Source organism: Oncorhynchus kisutch, linkage group LG22 (genome assembly GCF_002021735.2).
Source record: "Oncorhynchus kisutch isolate 150728-3 linkage group LG22, Okis_V2, whole genome shotgun sequence".
Classification (NCBI taxonomy): domain Eukaryota; kingdom Metazoa; phylum Chordata; class Actinopteri; order Salmoniformes; family Salmonidae; genus Oncorhynchus; species Oncorhynchus kisutch.
In genome coordinates this window covers 553982-580441 of record NC_034195.2, presented here as the reverse complement: position 1 = coordinate 580441, position 26460 = coordinate 553982, and the positions used below count along the sequence as shown (strand labels likewise).

Below are 26460 nucleotides of genomic sequence, written 5' to 3'. Positions count from 1 at the left end.
AGACAGAGACAACATTATGAAACCCTGATGAAGGTAGCTGTCGGACCGCTGGTAGAGACAGAGACAACACTATGAAACCCTGATGAAGGCAGCTGTCGAACCGCTGGTAGAGACAGAGACAACACTATGAAACCCTGATGAAGGCAGCTGTCGGACCGCTGGTAGAGACAGAGACAACATTATGAAACCCTGATGAAGGCAGCTGTCGGACCGCTGGTAGAGACAGAGACAACACTATGAAACCCTGATGAACCGCTGGTAGAGACAGAGACAACACTATGAAACCCTGATGAAGGCAGCTGTCGAACCGCTGGTAGAGACAGAGACAACACTATGAAACCCTGATGAAGGCAGCTGTCGGACCGCTGGTAGAGACAGAGACAACACTATGAAACCCTGATGAAGGCAGCTGTCGGACCGCTGGTAGAGACAGAGACAACACTATGAAACCCTGATGAAGGCAGCTGTCGGACCGCTGGTAGAGACAGAGACAACACTATGAAACCCTGATGAAGGCAGAAGGCAGCTGTCGGACCGCTGGTAGAGACAGAGACAACACTATGAAACCCTGATGAAGGCAGCTGTCGGACCGCTGGTAGAGACAGAGACAACACTATGAAACCCTGATGAAGGCAGAAGGCAGCTGTCGGACCGCTGGTAGAGACAGAGACAACACTATGAAACCCTGATGAAGGCAGCTGTCGAACCGCTGGTAGAGACAGAGACAACACTATGAAACCCTGATGAAGGCAGCTGTCGGACTGCTGGTAGAGACAGAGACAACATTATGAAACCCTGATGAAGGCAGCTGTCGGACCGCTGGTAGAGACAGAGACAACATTATGAAACCCTGATGAAGGTAGCTGTCGGACCGCTGGTAGAGACAGAGACAACACTATGAAACCCTGATGAAGGCAGCTGTCGGACCGCTGGTAGAGACAGAGACAACACTATGAAACCCTGATGAAGGCAGCTGTCGGACCGCTGGTAGAGACAGAGACAACACTATGAAACCCTGATGAAGGCAGCTGTCGGACCGCTGGTAGAGACAGAGACAACACTATGAAACCCTGATGAACCGCTGGTAGAGACAGAGACAACACTATGAAACCCTGATGAAGGCAGCTGTCGAACTGCTGGTAGAGACAGAGACAACACTATGAAACCCTGATGAAGGCAGCTGTCGGACCGCTGGTAGAGACAGAGACAACACTATGAAACCCTGATGAAGGTAGCTGTCGGACCGCTGGTAGAGACAGAGACAACACTATGAAACCCTGATGAAGGCAGCTGTCGAACCGCTGGTAGAGACAGAGACAACACTATGAAACCCTGATGAAGGCAGCTGTCGGACCGCTGATAGAGACAGAGACAACACTATGAAACCCTGATGAAGGCAGCTGTCGAACCGCTGGTAGAGACAGAGACAACACTATGAAACCCTGATGAAGGCAGCTGTCGGACCGCTGGTAGAGACAGAGACAACACTATGAAACCCTGATGAAGGCAGAAGGCAGCTGTCAGACCGCTGGTAGAGACAGAGACAACACTATGAAATCCTGATGAAGGCAGCTGTCGGACCGCTGGTAGAGACAGAGACAACATTATGAAACCCTGATGAAGGCAGCTGTCGGACCGCTGGTAGAGACAGAGACAACATTATGAAACCCTGATGAAGGTAGCTGTCGGACCGCTGGTAGAGACAGAGACAACACTATGAAACCCTGATGAAGGCAGCTGTCGAACCGCTGGTAGAGACAGAGACAACACTATGAAACCCTGATGAAGGCAGCTGTCGGACCGCTGGTAGAGACAGAGACAACATTATGAAACCCTGATGAAGGCAGCTGTCGGACCGCTGGTAGAGACAGAGACAACACTATGAAACCCTGATGAACCGCTGGTAGAGACAGAGACAACACTATGAAACCCTGATGAAGGCAGCTGTCGAACCGCTGGTAGAGACAGAGACAACACTATGAAACCCTGATGAAGGCAGCTGTCGGACCGCTGGTAGAGACAGAGACAACACTATGAAACCCTGATGAAGGCAGCTGTCGGACCGCTGGTAGAGACAGAGACAACACTATGAAACCCTGATGAAGGCAGCTGTCGGACCGCTGGTAGAGACAGAGACAACACTATGAAACCCTGATGAAGGCAGAAGGCAGCTGTCGGACCGCTGGTAGAGACAGAGACAACACTATGAAACCCTGATGAAGGCAGCTGTCGGACCGCTGGTAGAGACAGAGACAACACTATGAAACCCTGATGAAGGCAGAAGGCAGCTGTCGGACCGCTGGTAGAGACAGAGACAACACTATGAAACCCTGATGAAGGCAGCTGTCGAACCGCTGGTAGAGACAGAGACAACACTATGAAACCCTGATGAAGGCAGCTGTCGGACCGCTGGTAGAGACAGAGACAACATTATGAAACCCTGATGAAGGTAGCTGTCGGACCGCTGGTAGAGACAGAGACAACACTATGAAACCCTGATGAAGGCAGCTGTCGGACCGCTGGTAGAGACAGAGACAACACTATGAAACCCTGATGAAGGCAGCTGTCGGACCGCTGGTAGAGACAGAGACAACATTATGAAACCCTGATGAAGGCAGCTGTCGAACCGCTGGTAGAGACAGAGACAACACTATGAAACCCTGATGAAGGCAGCTGTCGGACCGCTGGTAGAGACAGAGACAACACTATGAAACCCTGATGAACCGCTGGTAGAGACAGAGACAACACTATGAAACCCTGATGAAGGCAGCTGTCGAACTGCTGGTAGAGACAGAGACAACACTATGAAACCCTGATGAAGGCAGCTGTCGGACCGCTGGTAGAGACAGAGACAACACTATGAAACCCTGATGAAGGTAGCTGTCGGACCGCTGGTAGAGACAGAGACAACACTATGAAACCCTGATGAAGGCAGCTGTCGGACCGCTGGTAGAGACAGAGACAACACTATGAAACCCTGATGAAACGCTGGTTATTATGATGAATTACATTGCATGGGAGCCACAGACCATGCAACTTTTCTCTTGTAAGAGTCCCGGACTATAAAAGCACTGGAAGAGAATATGCATGGGAGAGACCAACAGGCACCACAAGCCCCATTCATCCTATCCGTCTGACAGTTTTACTAACCGCCAGGAACCTCTTCTTCAGAAAATTATAATTATACAAAACTCAAATTTAATTTCAGACGCAATGCAATCAGCAATCATGGTTTGATAGAGGCGCCTTCGAGCATAACTACATTGTTGAAGACTTCCTTACATTCCTTGCATTTTCCTTGTGTTTGGACCTGTGTCCTTGTGTGCTAAAACGACGCAGTGAAAAAGTACATACTCGGATCATCGGCTTGCAGACCCTCATGAGTTGGTAGTCGAGCTCCGAGTCCATCATCTCTACCTCCTGCAGCTTAAACACCTTGTGGTGACAGCGTTGGGTCAGCTGCTTCTTGTTCTCCTTCAGACACTCGATCACCTATGACAGAGAGAGGGCACTCGTCTTCATCGTCATCACCGGGGGCAAACTACCTGCCCTCCAGGACACCTACACCACCCGATGTTACAGGAAGGCCATAAAGATCATCAAGGACATCAACCACCCGAGCCACTGCCTGTTACCCCGCTGTCATCCAGAAGGCGAGGTCAGTACAGGTGCATCAAAGCTGGGACCGAGAGACTGAAAAACAGCTTCTATCTCAAGGCCATCAGACTGTTAAACAGCCACCACTAACATTGAGTGGCTGCTGCCAACACACTGACTCAACTCCAGCCACTTTAATAATGGGAATTGATGGGAAATGATGTAAAATATATCACTAGCCATTTTAAACAATGCTACCTTATATAATGTTACTTACCCTACATTATTCATCTCATATGCATACGTATATACTGTACTCTATATCATCTACTGCATCCTTATGTAATACATGTATCACTAGCCACTTTAACTATGCTACTTTGTTTACATACTCATCTCATATGTATATACTGTACTCGATACCATCTACTGTATCTTGCCTATGCTGCTCTGTACCATCACTCATTCACATATCCTTATGTACATATTCTTTATCCCCTTACACTTGTGTCTATAAGGTAGTAGTTTTGGAATTGTTAGTTAGATTACTTGTTGGTTATTACTGCATTGTCGGAACTAGAAGCACAAGCATTTCGCTACACTCGCATTAACATCTGCTAACCATGTGTATGTGACAAATACAATTTGATTTGATCCTCGTCAGTCAGTCTCATGTAGAAATATCACCGTCGCTAAACGCTTTTGTCTAGGGCACGACTGACAAGCGAGGCTGTCGTCAGGCTGATGGGAATCAGATGGAGAGGAATGTGTTTAGAACACGCATCAATAATACTGACCTGTGCGTTTCCAAAGGCCACGTTCTGGCACAGCCGCCCGATGTCCTGCTTACAGGAGTCGTAGAGCTCAGGCTCCAGACGGATATCCTCAGACATCTCCAGCTCCTCCACCCTCAGCTGCTTACGACACTTGACAGACACACGCTGCTCCTTCATGTCCTGCAGAGTGTCGTTCCTCACCGTGGTGCTCAGACAGAGCACTACATCCACCCTGGAGGGAATGAGAGAGAGGGAAGTGAAAGAGAGAACGTTTGTTTGACATTTTGTTCAACTATTTCTGGGTTCTCTTTCAGGCAGCACTCACTTCTTCTTGATGTTGGGGCAGAGCTTGAGCACGTCCTCTTTGCAGGCCATCTTAAACTTGTAGGAGAAACGGAAGTCTTTAATTTGGACCTGGGAGGGAAGAGAAGGGACGAGCAAAAGGAGAAGGAAAGAGCAGAGAAATGGGAGTGAATCGACGGTCAAGGGCATGGGTTCAATTCTCACAGGGATCACACACACATACTTATTATGTTTCAGATCAGGAGTGCTATTTGACTCGGCCACGCCTCCTTGCCCGTCCAACAATTCCTAATCTACCACCCCTTCTAAACGCGACTAGCCCCGATGCTCCTCCCTCTTTTCCCCCTGCCACGCGACAAAGTTTCTCCCTGCAGGCGGTCACTGAGTCAGAGTTGCTGAAGGAGCTCCTTAAACTTGACCCCAAAAAGACATCTGGGTCAGATGGTTTAGACCGTTTCTTCTTTAAAAGGTTGCTATAATCGCCAAGCCTATCTCTGACCTTTTAAACCTGTCTCTCCTCTCTGGGGATGTTCCCACTGCTTGGAAGGCAGCCACAGTGTATTCTTTATTTAAAGGGGGAGATCATGCGGATCCTAACTGTTATAGGCCTATTTCTATTTTACCCTGTTTATCAAAAGTGTTGGAAAAACTTGTCAATAGTTAACTGACTGGCTTTCTTGATGTCTGTAGTATTCTCTCTGGTATGCAATCGGATTACGCTCAGGTTATGGATGTGTCACTGCAACCTTAAAGGTGCTAATTGATGTCACCATTGATTCTAAGCAATGTTGTGCTGCTGTTTTTTACTGACTTGGCCAAAGCTTTTGATATGGTAGACCAGTCCATTCTTGTGGGCCGGCTAAGGAGTATTGGTGTCTCTCTCAAAGAGTACAGTGTATAAAGTCGGTATATCTGCTGTCTCAGCCACAGCCTGTCACCTAGTGAGTGGCCCACGCTCTTCTCAAATTACATCAACAACATAGCTCAGACTGTAGGAAGCTCTCTCATCCATTTATATGCAGATGATAATCTTATACTCAGCTGGCCCCTCCCCAAATGTTATGTTAAACGCTCTACAACAAAGCTTTCTTAGTGTCCAACAAGCTCTCTCTGCCCTTAACCTTGTTCTGAACAGCTCCAAAACAAAGGTCATGTGGTTTGGTAAGAAGAATGCTCCTCTCCCCAACGGTGTACTTACTACCTGTGAGGGTTGAGAGCTTGAGGTAGTCACCTCATACAAGTACTTGGGAGTATGGCTAGAAGGTACACTGTCATATTCTCAGCACATTCCAAAACTGCAGACTAAGGTTAAATAAATCTTGGTTTCCTCGATTGTAATCACTCCTCTTCCACCCCAGCTGCCAAACTAACCCTGATTCAGATGACCATCCTACCCATGCTAGATTACGGGTCCTTAATTTATAGCGCGGCAGGTAAGGGTGCTTTCGAGCGGCTAGATGTTTTTTACCATTCGGCCATCAGATTTGCCACCAATGCTCCTTATAGGACACATCACTGTACTCTATACTCTTCTGTAAACTGGTCATCTCTGTATACCCGTCACAAGACCACTGGTTAATGCTTATTTATAAAACCCTCTTAGGCCTCACTCCCCCCTATCTGAGATATCTACTGCAACCCACATCCTCCACATACAACACCGTTCCTGCTAGTCACATTCTGTTAAAGGTCCCCCAAGCACACACATCCCTGGATCGCTCTTCTTTTCAGTTCGCTGCAGCTAGCGACTGGAACGAGCTGCAACAAACACTCAAACTGGCCTGTTTAAGTCTGTTCTGTCTCTCCCCATTCAGACTCAATTATGAACATTCTTACTGAAAGTTGACTGTTTCGCGTGATGCGTTGTCGTCTCTACCTTCTTGCCCTTTATTTATGCTGTTGCCTGTGCCAAGTAAGATTTTTACCATGTTTTGTGCTGATACCATGTTGTGCTGCTGCCATGCCTTATTGTTACCATGCTGCTATGTGTTGTTACCATGCTGCTATGTGTTGTTACCATGCTGCTATGTGTTGTTACCATGCTGCTATGTGTTGTTACCATGCTGCTATGTGTTGTTACCATGCTGCTATGTGTTGTTACCATGCTGCTATGTGTTGTTACCATGCTGCTATGTGCTGCTGCCATGCTGTGTTGTTACCATGCTGCTATGTGTTGTTACCATGCTGCTATGTGTTGTTACCATGCTGCTATGTGTTGTTACCATGCTGCTATGTGCTGCTGCCATGCTGTGTTGTTACCATGCTGCTATGTGTTGTTACCATGCTGCTATGTGTTGTTACCATGCTGCTATGTGTTGTTACCATGCTGCTATGTGTTGTTACCATGCTGCTATGTGTTGTTACCATGCTGCTATGTGTTGTTACCATGCTGCTATGTGTTGTTACCATGCTGCTATGTGTTGTTACCATGCTGCTATGTGTTGCTGCCATGCTGTGTTGTTACCATGCTGCTATGTGTTGTTACCATGCTGCTATGTGTTGTTACCATGCTGCTATGTGCTGCTGCCATGCTGCTATGTGTTGCTGCCATGCTGTGTTGTTACCATGCTGCTATGTGTTGCTGCCATGCTGCTATGTGTTGCTGCCATGCTGTGTTGTTACCATGCTGCTATGTGTTGTTACCATGCTGCTATGTGCTGCTGCCATGCTGCTATGTGTTGCTGCCATGCTGCTATGTGTTGTTACCATGCTGCTATGTGTTGTTACCATGCTGCTATGTGTTGTTACCATGCTGCTATGTGCTGCTGCCATGCTGCTATGTGTTGCTGCCATGCTGTGTTGTTACCATGCTGCTATGTGTTGTTACCATGCTGCTATGTGTTGTTACCATGCTGCTATGTGTTGTTACCATGCTGCTATGTGCTGCTGCCATGCTGTGTTGTTACCATGCTGCTATGTGTTGTTACCATGCTGCTATGTGTTGCTGCCATGCTGTTGTTGTCGTCTTAGGTCTCGCTTGTCGTGATGTGTGTTTTATCCTATATTTTTAATCCCAGCCCCCGTCCCTGCAGGAGTCCTTTTGGTAGGCTGTCATTGTAAATAAGAATTTGTTCTTAACTGACTTGCCTAGTTAAATAAAGGTTGAATAAAAAACATTAAAAAAATTAAAAAAAGACAAATGAAATAGACCAGTGTTGGGAGTATATTTGGAGTCGGGCCACAGAGACTCACCAGCTGGAAGTGTGTGACGCCCACGGCACACTTGTCGTTCATCTCCTTCTGGTGTTTGTTCTGCACCAGACACTCCATCAGATCCCCCGTGTCGATCTGGTTATCTGCCACCTCCTGGGAGAGACAGTAAGAAAAATAGAACGTGGTCAGGAGCCAAAGACCATAAGGAAAAAAGTTGGGAGTACTGTTAGAGTCAGAATACAAAGCCATTGAAATACAGTATGTCTCTGGTCCTTATAAGAATCAGTGAAATCAGTTAAAGATGCACTATGTAGAAGCCATTTCCTGGTTACAAAAATTCGAATAGTTCGCCTAGTGTCAGATTGTGACAAAACACGCAAGTTTAGTGTAGAGAATCATTGTAACATCTAAACTGCTGTGAAATATATTTTCCATAACCAGAAATATTGTATTGTTTGAAGCTGGTGTACAAAACAGAAAGAACATAAACTAAACTTAACATGGGAAGCATAGAAATAACGCACATAGAACAGATCTACCGCTTCTTTGACTTGCTTTCAATGAGAACAACAGATCTAAAACTCACATTTCTTTTTTTAATTATGGATCATTTGAAATTCTAGACTCTTGGCAGGATAGATATCCTTGTCATTGGTAGTGGAATAGAAAAGGGGGGTTGGTGGTATGAATAGCCCCTCATCGCTGGGGTAGAGGTAGGACTCACGTGACAGTAGGACTGGATGACTGGCTCACAGGCTCGCATCAGCAGGGTCTCAATCTGAATGTCCTGGTGGGAGGAGAGAAGAACATCCTTTTACCATGTAACCAACCATAGTTTACCACAGCCAGTTCCTCACACAGAGCAGTCGGTCAACGTGTCCCTGGTACTCCTTTCTTACCTCAGACTCCAGTTCAGTCAGGTTGCCCACCACATCTTTGCACTCTGACACCAGGTCTTCTAGGTGGTCCTGTAGACAGTCCAGCTCCTGGAACGCCCCCAAAATACCATGTCAGACTTCAATACAGAAAACATACACCATGGTTGTGCAAGTATTACTGTGCCCCTGGTCTAAGCCCAACATGGTTGACCACATGTTATAGTTAATGAGTACAAAGCCTTCTAAAGAAAAATTATCCCGCCAGCAGTTACAGGCTACAATAAATAGATGGATGATATGGTTTAATATGCAAGTGATAATAATTGTGTGAGACAGAAAGCAGGTGGTCTCCTCCAGTACCTGTCCAGACTCTGCCTTCTCACTGCACCACTTCCCCAGGTCGGTCATACAGCGCCTCTGCAGCTCCGGGTCCAGCTTCACATCCAGCGCCCTCTGGTGGAGGATACGCTGCACCTCCACTTTACAGTCCCGAGACAGCTAGGAAATATCAAAGAATAGAACTCGGGATCAGGGTTGGGGCCAATTCCCTTTCAATTCGGTCAATTACAAGGTCAGGTTACTTCCTGAAATCAAATGGAATTGAGGCCAACCCTGTTGAGGATGCAGGACAAGCGACAACCAGGCAGTAGGGGACATTGGAGCCCAAGAAAGACAAGAAAGACAAGCAAGCGTCAAGGCTAATGGGACGTTCCATCAAAATAAATGATACTTTTGCTTGTTGTGTACCTTCAGTATATTGATTGGGTGATCACATTAAGACATTATCCCAACGTTGTCAATGTCACCAAGCAACCATTCCAGTCAAATATTCAGAGATTATTCAGATTATAGTCATTTTTATTGCAAGGCTGAAGATCATTCCCGAGTACAGAGACCATTACATGACCTAATTCCACTTCTGACACCAATGCCACATTCAACATGTAAAGGTGCACGATGATACAACAAGTGATTAAGTTATATAAATTAAGTTAATAATTATATAATGACATTTTCAGAAATGTGTTCAAATTGACATTCGACAGCAACAAAAAAAAGCCTCATTTTCCCTCATTTTGACCAGAATCATCTTCAGGAATCAGAACCCAATCACATCACGATAGTCATCATCACTGAACGTACTTACAATGTAACCTTGTTCTCCTGTTTGTTCCACTGCATTCCCCTTTTACAAAGGACAACACTATCAGGATGTACTGAGGACAGATGTACGGTATTTCTAAAGGTCTAAGATCACTTCAGACAATAGTTCTTTATGTGATTATTGTAAGTAAATCTATATCCCTATTCCTCTACATTAGGCACTGATGCATTTCCTGTGTGCAGCACGCTGCAGTCAATCATGAGTATATTAAGACATACGGTTTGGACACCGACTCATTCCAGGGTATCTTTATTTGTACTGTTTTCTACATTGTAGAATAATAGTGAAGACATCAAAACTATGAAATAACACATATGGAATCATGTACAGTAGCAACCCAAAAAAGTGTTCGACAAATCATAATATACACTGCTCAAAAAAATAAAGGGAACACTTAAACAACACAATGTAACTCCAAGTCAATCACACTTCTGTGAAATCAAACTTAGGAATCAACACTGATTGACAATAAACTTCACATGCTGTTGTGCAAATGGAATAGACAACAGGTGGAAATTATAGGCAATTAGCAAGACACCCCCAATAAAGGAGTGGTTCTACAGGTGGGGACCACAGACCACTTCTCAGTTCCTATGCTTCCTGGCTGATGTTTTGGTCACTTTTGAATGCTGGCGGTGCTTTCACTCTAGTGGTAGCATGAGACGGAGTCTACAACCCACACAAGGGGCTCAGGTAGTGCAGCTCTTCCAGGATGGCACATCAATGCGAGCTGTGGCAAGAAGGTTTGTTGTGTCTGTCGGCGTAGTGTCCAGACCATGGAGGCGCTATCAGGAGACAGGCCAGTACACCAGGAGACGTGGAGGAGGCCGTAGGAGGGCAACAACCCAGCAGCAGGACCGCTACCTCCGCCTTTGTGCAAGGAGTTGCAGGAGGAGCACTGCCAGAGCACTGCAAAATGACCTCCAGCAGGCCACAAATGTGCATGTGTCTGCTCAAACGGTCAGGAACAGACTTCATGAGGGTGGTATGAGGGCCCAACGTCCACAGGTGGGGGTTGTGCTTACAGCCCAACACCGTGCAGAACGTTTGGCATTTGCCAGAGAACACCAAGATTGGCAAATTCGCCACTGGCGCCCTGTGCTCTTCACAGATGAAAGCAGGTTCACACTGAGCACATGTGACAGAGTCTGGAGACACCTTGGAGAACGTTCTGCTGCCTGCAACATTCTCCAGCATGGCCGGTTTGGCGGTGGGTCAGTCATGGTGTGGGGGTGGCATTTCTTTGGGGGGCCGCACAGCCCTCCATGTGCTCGCCAGAGGAAGCCTGACTGCCATTAGGTACCGGGATGAGATCCTCAGACCCCTTGTGAGACCATATGCTGGTGCGCTTGACCCTGGGTTCCTCCTAATGCAAGACAATGCTAGACCTCATGTGGCTGGAGTGTGTCAGCAGTTCCTGCAAGAGGAAGGCATTGATGCTATGGACTGGCCCGCCCGTTCCCCAGACCTGAATCCAATTGAGCACATCTGGGACATCATGTCTTGCTCCATCCACCAACGCCACGTTGCACCACAGACTGTCCAGGAGTTGGTGGATGCTTTAGTCCAGGTCTGGGAGGAGATCCCTCAGGAGACCATCCGCCACCTCATCAGGAGCATGCCCAGGCGTTGTAGGGAGGTCATACAGGCACGTGGAGGCCACACACACTACTGAGCCTCATTTTGACTTGTTTTAAGGACATTACATCAAAGTTGGATCAGCCTGTAGTGTGGTTTTCCACTTTAATTTTGAGTGTGACTCCAAATCCAGACCTCCATGGGTTGATACATTTGATTTCCATTGATCATTTTTTGTGTGATTTTGTTGTCAGCACATTCAACTATGTAAAGAAAAAAGTATTTAATAAGAATATTTCATTCATTCAGATCTAGGATGTGTTATTTTAGTGTTCCCTTTATTTCTTTGAGCAGTGTATATTATATTTGAGTTTCTTCAAAGTAGCCACCCTTTGCCTGGACAGCTTTGCCCTCTTGGCATTCTCTCAACCAGCTTCATGAGGTAGTCACCTGGAATGGATTTCAATTAACAGATTGTTATGGCAAATAAGCAAAGAGTTTCTCATTACTTTAAAACATGAAGGTGAAAATGTCAAGAACTTTGAAAGTTTCTTCAAGTGCAGTTGCAAAAACCTTCAACTGCTATGATGAAACTGGCTCTCATGAGAACCGCCACAGGAAAGGAAGACCAAGAGTTACCTCTGCTGCAGAGAACACATTCACTAGAGTTAACTGCACCTCAGATCGCAGCCCAAATAAATGCTTCACAAAGTTCAAGTAACAGACATTTCAACATCAACTGTTCAGAGGAGACTGTGAATCAGGCCACCTTGGTCAAATTGCTGCAAAGGAACCACTACTAAAGGACACCAATAAGAAGAAGAGACTTGCTTGGGCCAAGAAACACGAGCAATGGATATTAGACCGGTGGAAATCTGTCCTTTGGTCTGATGAGTCCAAATTTGAGATTTTTGGTTCCAACTGCTGTGTCTTTGTGAGAAGCAGAGAAGGTGAACGGATGATCTCCACGTGTGTGGTTCCCACCGTGAAGCATGGAGGTGGTGGTGTTTTCATGGTGACACTGACAGTGATTGATTTAGAATTCAAGGCACACTTAACCAGCATGGCTACCACAGAATTCTGCAGTGATACGCCATCCCATCTGGTTTGCGCTTAGTGGGACTATCATTTGTTTTTCTACAGGACAATGACCCAACACACCTCCAGGCTGTGCAAGGGCTATTTGACCAATAAGGAGAGTGATGGAGTGATGCATCAGATGACCTGGCCTCCACAATCCCTTGACCTCAACCCAATTGAGTTGGTTTGGGATGAGTTGGACCGCAATAGTGAAGGAAAAGCAGCCAACAAGTGCTCAGCATATGTGGGAACTCCTTCAAGACTGTTGGAAAAGCATTCCTCATGAAGCTGGTTGAGAGAATGCCAAGAGTGTGCAAAGCAGTCATCAAGGCAAAGGGTGGCTACTTTGAAGAATCTAAAATATATTTTGATTTGTTTCACACTTTTTTGGTTACTACATGATTCCATGTGTCATTTCATAGTTTTGATGTCTTCACTATTATTCTACAATGTAGAAAACATCAAAATAAAGAAAAACCCTTCAATGAGTAGGTGTCCAAACCTTTGACTAGTACAGTATGTAAATATGAATGCATGTATGTCTATGGGTGCAATCCTACCCGCCGTCCCTGCTCCTCTGTGCGGTACGCGTGGCGGTACAGACAGGAGAAGATGGCGCCGGGTGGCATCATCTCGCTGGTCTCGTTCCAGCCGTGGGTGTGACACAGGCGGGAGGCGTCGCCCTGGCACTTCTTATACAAGATGGGGTCCAGTCTGGGAGGCAGAACGTTTGTGTAAGGAAGAGGCAGTCAATCAAATGCATCTAGAATGCCCTTTTTACATGCAGTTGTCACATAGTGTTTAGTGTCACATAGTGCAAGAGCACGATGTAGGAAAGAGCCATACCAGGAAAATGCCGTGACCAGGCATAATAAAAACCCTTACATGGAGCCTGGTCAGGCTCCTATATTAACGATACAGTGGTTAAAAAGGCTTTGAATGTGTGGAGGATCCCCATAAACTAGCATTGCCACTTACTTCCAATCCCGTGCTATGAAGTACTGCAGCTCCAGCAGCCTGTGTTCACAGTCCTCCACCATCTTGTCTGTGTACAGGTGCTCCATCAGACACGACAGGATCCTACACAACAAACACACATTACCAGAGCTGAAGTATGACAGATAAATGATGATATATTTTTTTTAAATCACTGTTCTGGTAGTTCTCTTTCCTATTATCTATGTAAAGTGAACAGGGGAGTGGAAGATTTTGGTGACTCACATCGGGTCTCCGTTGCGGATGTGTTTGCAGGCTGTCTGGATGACAGACTCACAGGCCTCGTTTAGGGCCCGGTCAATACGGTAGTCTGCCCCAGGGTCGGCCTCCTGGATCAAAGTCTGGAGCTGGAGGGGGGGGGGTCAATAATAACCAATCAACCGATAGAAATAAAAGTTGAAAAAAAAACAACATTATTTGATACCCGGATACGGATACCTGTGTACACTATGTCTATTTCTATGTCTATTTTGTTCTGGTCCATGGCTGCTCTTTAAAACCCCAAACTAAATGATTGTGCCCTTAATCTCAGTCTTGAGAACTCATCTTCTAATATCTATGGTGAGATTTTGTAGGTGAACTGAACTCACAGCTTTCTGGCAGAGGTTGTCGATGGCGCCTAGGTCTCCTCGGCCTACCCTCATCAAACAGTGCAGGGTGCGTCCCTTGCGGTGGAGTCCGGAGCAGTGGGCCTCGATCTCCCCACGGCAATGCAGCACAATCTCAGGGCTCAGAGAGAAGTCCTCCATCAACATCCTCCTGTAGTCTAACATCTCCCCCTGACATTCCCCGCTCACTGTACGACCTAGAACACACACACACACGTCAGGAAATGTCATGCGGGAACTGCAAGTAGGGCACTTGAAAGACATTTAATTTCATTAACTGAAGAGAAAAACACAAAAAGTAAGACCAGAATGGCCCCATATGAGTTTTGTACTCCAAAGGTAGATATACATTACCAGTCAAAAGTTTGGACATGCCTACTCATTCCAGGGTTTTTCTTAATTTGTACTATTTTCTACAATGTAGAATAACAGTGAAGACATCAAAACTATGAAATAACACATATGGAATCATGTAGTAACCACCCAAATTAGCCACCCTTTGTGCAAAGCTGTCATGAAGGCACTCTTGGCATTCTCTCAACCAGCTTCATGAGGTAGTTTCAATGAACAGGTGTGCCTTGTTAAAAGTTAATTTGTGGAATTTCTTTCCTTCTTAATGTGTTTGAGCAAATCAGTTGTTTCATGACAAGGCAGAGGTGGTATACAGAAGATAGCCCTATTTGGTAAAAGACCAAGTCCATATTATGGCAAGAACAGCTCAAATAAGCAAAGAGAAATGACAGTCCATCATTACTTTAAGACATGAAGGTCAGTCAATGTGAAAAATTACAAGAACTTTGAATGTTTCATCAAGTGCAGTCGCAAAAACCATCAAGCGCTATGATGAATCTGGCTCTGAATGGATGATTTCCACAAGTGTGGTTCCCACCGTGAAGCATGGAGGAGGTGGTGTGATGGTGCTTTGCTGGTGACATGGTCAGTCATTTATTTAGAACTCAAGGCACACTTAACCAACATGACTACCACAGCATTCTGCAGCAATACGCTATCCCATCTGGTTTGCTCTTAGTGGACAATGACCCAAAACAAGTAGAGTGATGGAGTGCTGCATCAGATGACCTGGCCGCCACAATGACCCGACCTCAACCAAATTGAGATGGTTTGGGATGAGTTGGACCGCAGAGTGAAGGAAAAGCAGCCAACTAGTGCTCAGCATATGTGGGAACTTTCAAGACCGTTGGAAAAAGCATTCCAGGTGACTACCTCTTGAAGCTGGTTGAGAGAATGCCAAGAGTGTGCAAAGCTGTCATCAAGGCAAAGGGTGGTTACTTTGAAGAATCTCAAATATAAAATATATTTAGATTTGTTTAACACCTTTTTTTGTAAATTCATAGTTTGTGTCTTCACTATTATTCTACAATGTAGAAAGTAGTAAAAAAACAAAACATGGTGTGTCCAAACTTTTGACTGGTACTGTACATTTACAAAACATAAGAGATCGAACAGGTGGACACACAGATATAGGTTAGGAAGACAAGAGCCAGCCCAACCTCTGTGTACGGCAGACTCGAGACAGAGTAGCAGGTAGGAGAGGCGTGCCTCGCGGGCGCGGGGCATGTTGGTGTCCGCACTGCAGCGGTACTTCCTCAGGTCCGTCTTGCAGGCCTTGGCCAGGGAGTAGCTCACCTTGTAGTCCTGGGCAATCAGTTTCTGACGAGTGGTCAGAGCATCTCTGCACTGTGGAGGACAGCCACAACACACCACAGCTCTGTTCACAATTATTGACTTATTGACTAATGGCCAAAAGAACAAAAATAGATTGACCAGAACAGACTTTCCAGTTTTTCCCCTAGGATTTGTGGGCGTGGTAATGGTCATGGCCAATGGCGCTGCCTCCACCCAAACTTTTAGAGGCCCTCCTCTTGGCCACAGAGACAACAGCTATTTTAAAGTAACTGCCCAGTGTTTCAGATTTCTGTAATTACTTACAATGAGTGAAACAGTTATTTCCCAAAAATATGTTAAAAAGCAGCTTTTCTTTGTTGGAATGGTGTGGGCAGTTAGCGGTTTTTGAAGTGTTTTTTCTCCAATTTATACTTTATAGGATGAGTCAACAACATTATTTGAGTATGCGTTAATACAAACTTTTAAAGGTGATATTTTCACTGGGCAGTTTCTTTAAAGCTAGTTTCCTGCAATTCTACACATTTTGCAGGGCTCGACATTAACGTTTGTCCTTGTCTGGGAGAAGTAAATAAAATAAATTAAGTGGACAAGAATATATACACTAAACAAAAACGCAACAATTTTACTGAGTTACAGTTCATATAAGGAAATCAGTCAATTGAAATACATTTATTAGGACCTAATCTATTGGATTTTACATGACTGGGCAGAGGAGCAGCCATGGGTGGGCATAGGCCCACCCACTGGGGAGCCAGGCCCAGCCAAATCAGAATGAGTTTTCCCCCCATAAAAAGGGCTTTATTACAGACAGAAATGTTCAGTTTCATCAGCTGTCTTTGTGGCTGGTCTCAGATGCTCCCGCAGGTGAATAAGCTGGATGTGGAGGTCCTGGGCTGGCGTGGTTACACTTGGTCTGTGGTTGTGAGGCTGGATGGACATACTGCTAAATTCTCAAATATTCTTTAAGGTGGTTTATGGTAGAGAAATAAAAATTATATTCTCTGGCAACATATCTTGTGGACGTTCCTGCAGTCAGCATTGCACGCTCCCTCAAAACATCTGTGGCATTGTGTTGTGTGTCAAAACTGCACACTTATTGTCCCCAGCACAAGCTGCACCAATGTAATGATAATGCGTTTTAATCAGATTCTTGATATGCCACACCTGTCAGGTAGATGGATTATCTTGGGAAAGGAGAAATGCTCATTAACATGGATGTAAACAAATTTTTGCACAAAATTTGAGAAATTATATTTGTGTGCATACGGAACATTTCTGGGATCTTTCACTTCAGCTCATGAAACCTGGGACCAACACTTTTCATGTTGCGTTTATATATTTTTGTTCAGAATACATTTCAAACAATTACTCAGATGGACGCCAACATTGGAATAATATTCAAATACACATGTCAACGTGTAGGTGATATGCATATGCTATTGGCTATAGCCTTGTGTCCAAACCGGTGCTGACGAAGGAAGCCTACATGTCAACGTGTAGGTGATATGCATATGCTATTGGCTATAGCCTTGTGTCCAAACCGGTGCTGACGAAGGAAGCCTACATGTCAACGTGTAGGTGATATGCATATGCTATTGGCTATAGCCTTGTGTCCAAACCGGTGCTGACGAAGGAAGCCTACATGTCAACGTGTAGGTGATATGCATATGCTATTGGCTATAGCCTTGTGTCCAAACCGGTGCTGACGAAGGAAGCCTACATGTCAACGTGTAGGTGATATGCATATGCTATTGGCTATAGCCTTGTGTCCAAACCGGTGCTGACGAAGGAAGCCTACATGTCAACGTGTAGGTGATATGCATATGCTATTGGCTATAGCCTTGTGTCCAACCCGGTGCTGACGAAGGAAGCCTACATGTCAACGTGTAGGTGATATGCATATGCTATTGGCTATAGCCTTGTGTCCAAACCGGTGCTGACGAAGGAAGCCTACATGTCAACGTGTAGGTGATATGCATATGCTATTGGCTATAGCCTTGTGTCCAAACCGGTGCTGACGAAGGAAGCCTACATGTCAACGTGTAGGTGATATGCATATGCTATTGGCTATAGCCTTGTGTCCAAACCGGTGCTGACGAAGGAAGCCTACATGTCAACGTGTAGGTGATATGCATATGCTATTGGCTATAGCCTTGTGTCCAAACCGGTGCTGACGAAGGAAGCCTACATGTCAACGTGTAGGTGATATGCATATGCTATTGGCTATAGCCTTGTGTCCAAACCGGTGCTGACGAAGGAAGCCTACATGTCAACGTGTAGGTGATATGCATATGCTATTGGCTATAGCCTTGTGTCCAAACCGGTGCTGACGAAGGAAGCCTACATGTCAACGTGTAGGTGATATGCATATGCTATTGGCTATAGCCTTGTGTCCAAACCGGTGCTGACGAAGGAAGCCTACATGTCAACGTGTAGGTGATATGCATATGCTATTGGCTATAGCCTTGTGTCCAAACCGGTGCTGACGAAGGAAGCCTACATGTCAACGTGTAGGTGATATGCATATGCTATTGGCTATAGCCTTGTGTCCAAACCGGTGCTGACGAAGGAAGCCTACATGTCAACGTGTAGGTGATATGCATATGCTATTGGCTATAGCCTTGTGTCCAAACCGGTGCTGACGAAGGAAGCCTACATGTCAACGTGTAGGTGATATGCATATGCTATTGGCTATAGCCTTGTGTCCAAACCGGTGCTGACGAAGGAAGCCTACATGTCAACGTGTAGGTGATATGCATATGCTATTGGCTATAGCCTTGTGTCCAAACCGGTGCTGACGAAGGAAGCCTACATGTCAACGTGTAGGTGATATGCATATGCTATTGGCTATAGCCTTGTGTCCAAACCGGTGCTGACGAAGGAAGCCTACATGTCAACGTGTAGGTGATATGCATATGCTATTGGCTATAGCCTTGTGTCCAAACCGGTGCTGACGAAGGAAGCCTACATGTCAACGTGTAGGTGATATGCATATGCTATTGGCTATAGCCTTGTGTCCAAACCGGTGCTGACGAAGGAAGCGCCAGAAAATGGAGCCAAACTTTAATGACACTTTTAATTTACCTACATAAATATAAGCTTAACACAAGTCCTTTTGACAAATATAATAAAGAATAATTCATATTTAACGTCTAAACGTCTATGACGGCGACCCGTCATTCAGAGCCCCACCTGTTTTGAGCCCCACATTTTTTGCAAAAAAATATTTAGAAATAAAAATGGGTGTTTTCCTGTTATGCAGGAATTTTAATACAAATAATAATAATAAATGTCACATCAGTTTTTGCTAAAATTTGTAAAAATATATACACTACCGTTCAAACTTTTAGGGTCACTTAGAAACGTCCTTGTTTTTGAAAGAAAAACACATTTTTGATCCATTAAAATAACATTGAATTGATCAGAAATACAGTTTAGATATTGTTAATGATGTAAATGATGTAACTGGAAACGGCTGATTTATAATGGAATATCTACATAGGAGTACAGAGGCCCATTATCAGCAACCATCACTCCCGTGTTCCAATGGCACGTTGTGTTAGCTAATCCAAGTTTATCATTTTAAAAGACTAATTGATCATTAGAAAACCATTTTGCAATTATGTTAGCACAGCTGAAAACTGTTGTCCTGATTAAAGAAGCAATATAACTGTCCGTCTTTAGACTAGTTGAGTATCTGGGGGATCAGCATTTGTGGGTTCGGTTACAGGCTCAAAATGGCCAGAAACAAAGCACTTTCTTCTGAAACTCAGGCTATTCTTGATCTGAGAAATAACGGCTATTCCAGGTGAGAAATTGCCAAGATACTGAAGATCCCGTACAACGCTGTGTACTACTCCCTTCACAGAACAGCGCAAACTGGATCTAACCAGAATAGAAAGAATGGGAGGTACAACCTGAAAAATCAATTACGTCATTATGATTCAACCTGGTTTTTTTCCAGAGTTCCCAGTTGTGTTGACAGCACTATAAATCCAGAGAATGCCAGACTTTGCCCACAAAGGACCGCGGCGCCACATTACTGTTCAAGTGTATTGTATGCTGCTGTATAAATGATATATGCCAGCGAGATATGTATACTGTAGCTAAAAAATAAATACTAACTGTATGTTGTGTAGTAAGATGTTAGTCGCCCATGTGCCTCACCATAATAATTTGGTCTAATAATTTCACCTACTGTTCTGACTTGGTGGTGAACATGTAGCCTATAATCTGTTTTAGAGAAATGTCATCATCATTTATTTATCCTGCGGTTCTGACTTGGTATATAAGGAGAACACTAAGAACGGCCCATGTTCTGATTTCTAGCATTGTACATTTCAAAAGTGCTAAACAAATAGTTATATGAAGTACGTCCGTCCTAGTTCGCTCATTAATGTCTAAATCAAAAATGTCAATAGAAACCACATTTGATTAAGCAAGTCAGCCATATCATTTTTTTAGGCAGTAAATACGGCTGAATGAACTGTTTTCCTGCCAGACAAGGCTCTACTGATAGCCAGGTGTAGCAGTGGTAAAATGTTGGGATTGATGTTGGGACAGCTTTATGTAGGCCCTAACAGATTGTGGGCACCGTTTGTCATCGTTATAGTGAAACTAATATATTGTTTAGTGTTGTGTAGTGGCTTTGCTGGCATGCATTCCACATGAGTTTTTTTGCCCGGCCAAGATTTACATGCTAAAATCGCCACTAGCAGAGGCGATCAGCATTCAGAAACTATTTAACCATAAACTTAAATTGTTTAATGCCATGAAACAAAAACGTATCATGTTCTATTGGTTTTCAAATCAAAGTTATTTTATTGTCCAGCAGCCAAAGACAATCTCAGTCAAATTAGTAATATATAGTTTAATCTCTGTTATATGAAACCACTTGTGTGTGCAATGCACTTTTGAGATCAGTGTTCTCACTAATTGTATTTTGGATCAGTCACGCGTAGCCTACAGCCATGTGCATTGTTGACCTTATAATATGAAGAAATACAACTAAAAATGGTCTGATCTGCTGCATCAGCCTCATTGCTTTAAAAAAATATATATATTTTGTGCAGTGGTTGTATGAATTTTGGATCTGTCGTCCCAGAACTTTCCCAGCGTCTGTTTTAAACTGTGAGACAAAATAAGCCATGTATAGTGTAAAGAATCAACATACTGTCTACACCACTGTAAAATACACTACATGACCAAAAGTATGTGGACACCTACGCATTGAACATACCATAACAAAATCATGGGCATTAAATGGAGTTGGTCCCCCCTTTGCTGCAATAACTGCCTCCACTCTTCTGGGAAGACTTTCCACTAGATGTTGGATAGCTGCGGGGACTTGCTTCCATTCAGCCACAAGAGCATTGGCGAGGTTGGGCGATTATGCCTGGCTTGCAGTCAGCATTCCAATTCATCCCAAAGGTGTTCGATGGACTTGAGGTCAGTGCTCCGTGCAGGCCTGTCAAGTTCTTCCACACCGACCTTGACAAACCATTTCTGTATGGACCTCACTTTGTGCATGGGGCATTGTCATGTTGAAACAGGAAAGGGCCTTCCCCAAACTGTTGTAACAAAGTTGGAAGCACAGAATCATCTAGAATGTCACTGTATGCTATAGCATTAAGATTTCCCTTCACTGGAACTAAGGGCTCCAAGCCTGAATGAAGAAAAACAGCCCCAGACCATTATTCCACCTCCACCAGACTTTACAGTTGGCACAATGAATTGTGGCAGGTAGCGCTCTCCTGGCATCCGCCAAACCCAGATTCGTCCGTCAGACTACCAAATGGTGAAGTGTGATTCATCACTCCAGAGAACGCGTTTCCACTGCTCCCAGAGTCCAATGGCGGTGAGCTTTACACCACTCCAGCCGACACTTGGCATTGCGCATGGTGATCTTAGGCTTGCATGCAGCTGCTCGACCATGCTAACCCCTTTCCTGAATCTCCCGACGAACAGTTTGTGGGCTGAAGTTGCTTCCAGATGCAGTTGCAACCAAGGACAGACAATTCTTACGAGCCATGCGCTTCAGCACTCAGTGGTCCCATTCTGTGAGCTTGTGTGGCCTACCACTTCGCGGCTGAGCCGTTGTTGATCCTGGACATTTCCACTTCACTTACAGTTGACCGGGGCTCAAGCAGGGCAGAAATGTTCCGAACTGATGTTGGAAAGGTGGCATCCTATGACAGTGCCACATTGAAAGTAACAGAGCTCTTCAGTAAGGCCACTCTACTGCCAATGTTTGTCTATGGAGATTGCTTGGCTTTGTGCTCGATTTTATACACCTGTCAGTAACGGGTGTGGCTGAAATAGCAGAATCCACTAATTTAAAGACGTGTCCACATACTTTTGTATTTTTCCAATAACTAAAAATATTGTATTTTCTAATGTTTGAAGGTGGTGTTTAAAACCGAAAGTAAAAGACGCAGAAAGGAAACTTAAGAATGAGAAGCATAGAAATAGAGCACATAGATCTACCACTTCTTAGACTTGCTTTCAATGAGAATGACAGATCTATAACTCACATTTCTATGTGTATTTGTTCGAGTAGCCCAAAAAGTTACATATTGCAGCTTTAAGTTTAGACTGAAAAGTTTTACCATCCCAAAAATTATATTGTCAAATATATTTTGGGGAGTGGTGGTCCTGATTTATCAGCTAAATTAACATAGGGGAAGGACAGCATCACCATTTAACTATTTTCTCTCGATTATACTTTAGCCAATCATGCTGACAAAATGCCTTGCAATCAGAGCATTATTCGTATGGACAAATGACAAGTAGCAGACGATGGATATTATATATATATATTATATATTTTGGTAATGGCTCTCCATTGGGAAATTTCAATCAGGCTAAACAGCAGAAGTAGTACCTTTTCAGACATGGCCTCCTCAAATTTGTGGTTGAAGAGACACTTGTAAACTCTGCCCTCTCCAGCTGGAGTCTAGAAATCAAAGACAATGGAATTGTGATTCAATTAGCAATTATTTTTCACATTCACAAAGTGACAAATACAACTTTTCAGTGAGTTGAGGGTTCAACTCTGATAAAAGTATGAACGCATGGGACTCTGAAGGGGAAGGAGCGAGAGAGAGGGAGGGAAGGTACTCACGTTTTCACAGAAGTATGAACGCATGGGACTCTGAAGGGGAAGGAGCGAGAGAGAGGGAGGGAAGGTACTCACGTTTTCACAGAAGCGCTCGCGGTCCTCCCGGCAGGAGAAGTAGAGGTATCGGTCCAGGTGGAAGTCGTCTGAGGAAAGTTCAGCCACGCGCATGATGGCCTTCTTACAGTTGGCCCCGATGGCGTGGGCCCCGGGCTGCTCCTCTGCCTCCCTGACCAGACCCTTCTCCAGGCACGCTATCACCTCACCTTGGGAGTGCACGTCCTTAGGAACATGGGTACATGGGGAGAGAATTGGCTCGCACACGGATGGGCCTTCGTGTACTGATGATGCATCTCTGTGTGAGGCCTGAAGAACTGTTAGCTCAAGAGCAGCGCTTGAATCAGTTATAAAATGTTTCCTTTCAAATGATTTTTGTGTGCGATTTAATATAACACACAACCACAAAAACAGCCAGAGTGGAGGGGAGGACAGATGCTAGTAAATATAGAGAAACTAAATATAAAATTTAAAAATTAAAAATGTAATTCAGTGTGAGGAGTTATTGCTGTTGGGTTGCCCTGAAGAACGGGATTTGATTTCCGAAGGCATGGTCATTAATCATCTTGTACAAATTAATAATTCATTAGAGGAAGCCAGGATTAAAAATACAGTACCAGGGTTTGCCAAGAGTGTGCAAAGCTGTCATCAAGGCAAAGGGTGGCAACTTTAAAGAATCTAACGTCTAAAATAGATTTTGATTTGTTCAACACTTTTTTGCTTACTACATGATTCCACACCTACTCATTCCATAGTTTGTCTCCACTATTATTCTACAATGTAGAAAATAGTCAAAAATAAAGAAAAACCCTGGAATGAGTAGGTGTGTCCAAACTTTTGACTGGTACTGTGTATTTGTTAACATGGAGTGTAGGAAGCGTGGATAGGAGGTACAGTGGATATCATAAGTAATCACCACCCCTTGGATTTTTACGAAGTGGGATTGATAAATATTTTTGATTTTCTACACCTAATACTACATAATGCCAAAGTGAAAAGAGAATTATACAAATGTTTTCATATGAATAAAAAATTAAATAACAAAAATATTTGCTGCATAAGTATTTACGCCCTTTGTTTAGGCAAGCCTAAACTAGTTCAGGGGTCCAATTTTGCTTAACAAATCACAAATTACATGGACTATAATACATGATTTTTAAATGACTACTCTTCTCGCTTAGAACAGTGGTTTAGCTCGTTAAAGGTTAGCCACGCAATACCAATAACTAACATATTAGAGACCATCACAAACAAAATGGGCATATCCTGCGCCTGTCTGTGTTACCTCTACATATAGCACAGAGACAGATTCATACAAATCCAAACGCTTGAGCAGTTATTCCAAAAAGCATCTTGAACAATTCCTGATATCTATATATATATATATATATATATATATTGTACTGGTCTTGAAAATGTGCACCGGTGTGTATGAAGGCTAGAGCCAGCCTATTACCTTCTCGCCGGTGGAGATGCTGCCACAGTGCAGGGTGTTGATATCCTCGCGACATTTGTCCATGAAGCCACAGATGAGGCGGTAGTCGCTGAACACAATGCTGGTCATCTTGACGATGTACTGGTTGCACTGGTACTCTGTGATGTTACCGCGGTGATCCACCAGGCAGGACACCAGGTAGCCCTTCCCTCTCTCCTCCGCTGCACATTCTTTTATCTGAAGGAAGGAGGAAAAGAAAATTGCAGATTGTGTTTCTCATGGTCACAATATTTGTATTACTTGTATGATACCTAATTCACGTAGGATTCATGGTATGTTGTAGGGCTGCACATTTACTCAAATTCTTATCGAAATTACAATGTGCGATATCCATATTGCAAGTGGCTTAAATTTTTCTAATGTAATAAGGGTCCCCTGGGAAACTCTGACCAACACTTCGGTTCCTAGATAGATAGCTGGCTAGCTAAAAAAGTAGCAACAAACCAAAACATTGTCCAGAAGGTTTCCTGGCTTGCTAGATTGACATATCCTGAATACATTTTTAAATGAGTTCTTTGGATGCAAAAAAATAGCAGGTAACGTTGCTATTTGGACCAGTCTGCTGCATGCAGGTAACGTTGATATTTGGACCAGTCTGCTGCATGCAGGTAACGTTGCTATTTGGACCAGTCTGCTGCATGCAGGTAACGTTGATATTTGGACCAGTCTGCTGCATGCAGGTAACGTTGATATTTGGACCAGTCTGCTGCATGCAGGTAACGTTGATATTTGGACCAGTCTGCTGCATGCAGGTAACGTTGCTATTTGGACCAGTCTGCTGCATGCAGGTAACGTTGATATTTGGACCAGTCTGCTGCATGCAGGTAACGTTGCTATTTGGACCAGTCTGCTGCATGCAGGTAACGTTGCTATTTGGACCAGTCTGCTGCATGCAGGTAACGTTGCTATTTGGACCAGTCTGCTGCATGCAGGTAACGTTGCTATTTGGACCAGTCTGCTGCATGCAGGTAACGTTGCTATTTGGACCAGTCTGCTGCATGCAGGTAACATTGCTATTTGGACCAGTCTGCTGCATGCAGGTAACATTGCTATTTGGACCAGTCTGCTGCATGCAGGTAACGTTGCTATTTGGACCAGTCTGCTGCATGCAGGTAACGTTGCTATTTGGACCAGTCTGCTGCATGCAGGTAACGTTGCTATTTGGACCAGTCTGCTGCATGCAGGTAACGTTGCTATTTGGACCAGTCTGCTGCATGCAGGTAACGTTGCTATTTGGACCAGTCTGCTGCATGCAGGTAACGTTGCTATTTGGACCAGTCTGCTGCATGCAGGTAACGTTGCTATTTGGACCAGTCTGCTGCATGCAGGTAAAGTTGCTATTTGGACCAGTCTGCTGCATGCAGGTAACGTTGCTATTTGGACCAGTCTGCTGCATGCAGGTAACGTTGCTATTTGGACCAGTCTGCTGCATGCAGGTAAGACTTTGTTTGCCGGCAACACCTTTCAGTCGACAAAACGTTGTCAGGTTTTCGTCTTGGTTTGAAAGGGATATTAGTTTGGACATCAAAGTCCTGTGAACATAGGGATTAAGCCAAAACGAGTTCATAATTAACTAAATAAAAGGGAAAAAATGTAGAGGCGGCGGCCCCCCCCATTTCCAGCTAAGGGCATGGGTGCTTTAGGCCTACTTAAGTGTATTCAAAGTGGTGTGTGTTGCTACTAGGTGCTCTACCAATAAAAAATGCTTTGTGTTGCTAGGTGCCAGGAACAGTGACACTAGTAGCATGAGGGACGTATAGTCAGAGCCATAAAGCAAGCTAGCCAGACAACTTACATCGGTGATGGTGGTCTTGCACACCTCCACAGCCACAGACTCAAACTTGGGGTCGGTCGTCAGGTTCAATTTGTAGTTCCAAAGGAGCTGGGGGAGAGATTAAACATTAAACATGTCTATTGATAACTCAAAAGCCTAGGAGTACAAGGCCACTGAGTGTGGGGAATTTCAGCTAGGGCGTGATAGCCCCCTCTTGTGGTCAGACCTGCTTACAA

At 44.5% G+C, this 26460-nt stretch overlaps 1 protein-coding gene across 2 annotated transcripts in view; it reads right to left on the bottom strand.

Annotated features, from left to right (window-relative positions):
- LOC109867406 (Golgi apparatus protein 1) overlaps positions 1–26460 on the bottom strand; it is a 55704-nt gene that overhangs the window by 14289 nt on the left and 14955 nt on the right. Inside the window, exons 3-19 of one of the 2 annotated variants that reach the window (XM_031801362.1) lie at positions 26246–26332; positions 24412–24627; positions 22977–23180; positions 22665–22736; positions 15646–15832; positions 14117–14331; positions 13752–13873; positions 13509–13610; positions 13091–13244; positions 9855–9893; positions 9068–9205; positions 8729–8815; positions 8554–8616; positions 7869–7982; positions 4699–4787; positions 4395–4605; positions 3355–3492 (exon numbers count right to left, since the gene is read on the bottom strand). In XM_031801362.1, coding sequence (XP_031657222.1) covers positions 3355–3492; positions 4395–4605; positions 4699–4787; positions 7869–7982; positions 8554–8616; positions 8729–8815; positions 9068–9205; positions 9855–9893; positions 13091–13244; positions 13509–13610; positions 13752–13873; positions 14117–14331; positions 15646–15832; positions 22665–22736; positions 22977–23180; positions 24412–24627; positions 26246–26332 — 2238 coding nt within the window. The remainder of the gene's footprint in view (positions 1–3354; positions 3493–4394; positions 4606–4698; positions 4788–7868; positions 7983–8553; positions 8617–8728; positions 8816–9067; positions 9206–9854; positions 9894–13090; positions 13245–13508; positions 13611–13751; positions 13874–14116; positions 14332–15645; positions 15833–22664; positions 22737–22976; positions 23181–24411; positions 24628–26245; positions 26333–26460) is intronic. The other variant, XM_020456552.2, reaches the window with a different exon arrangement.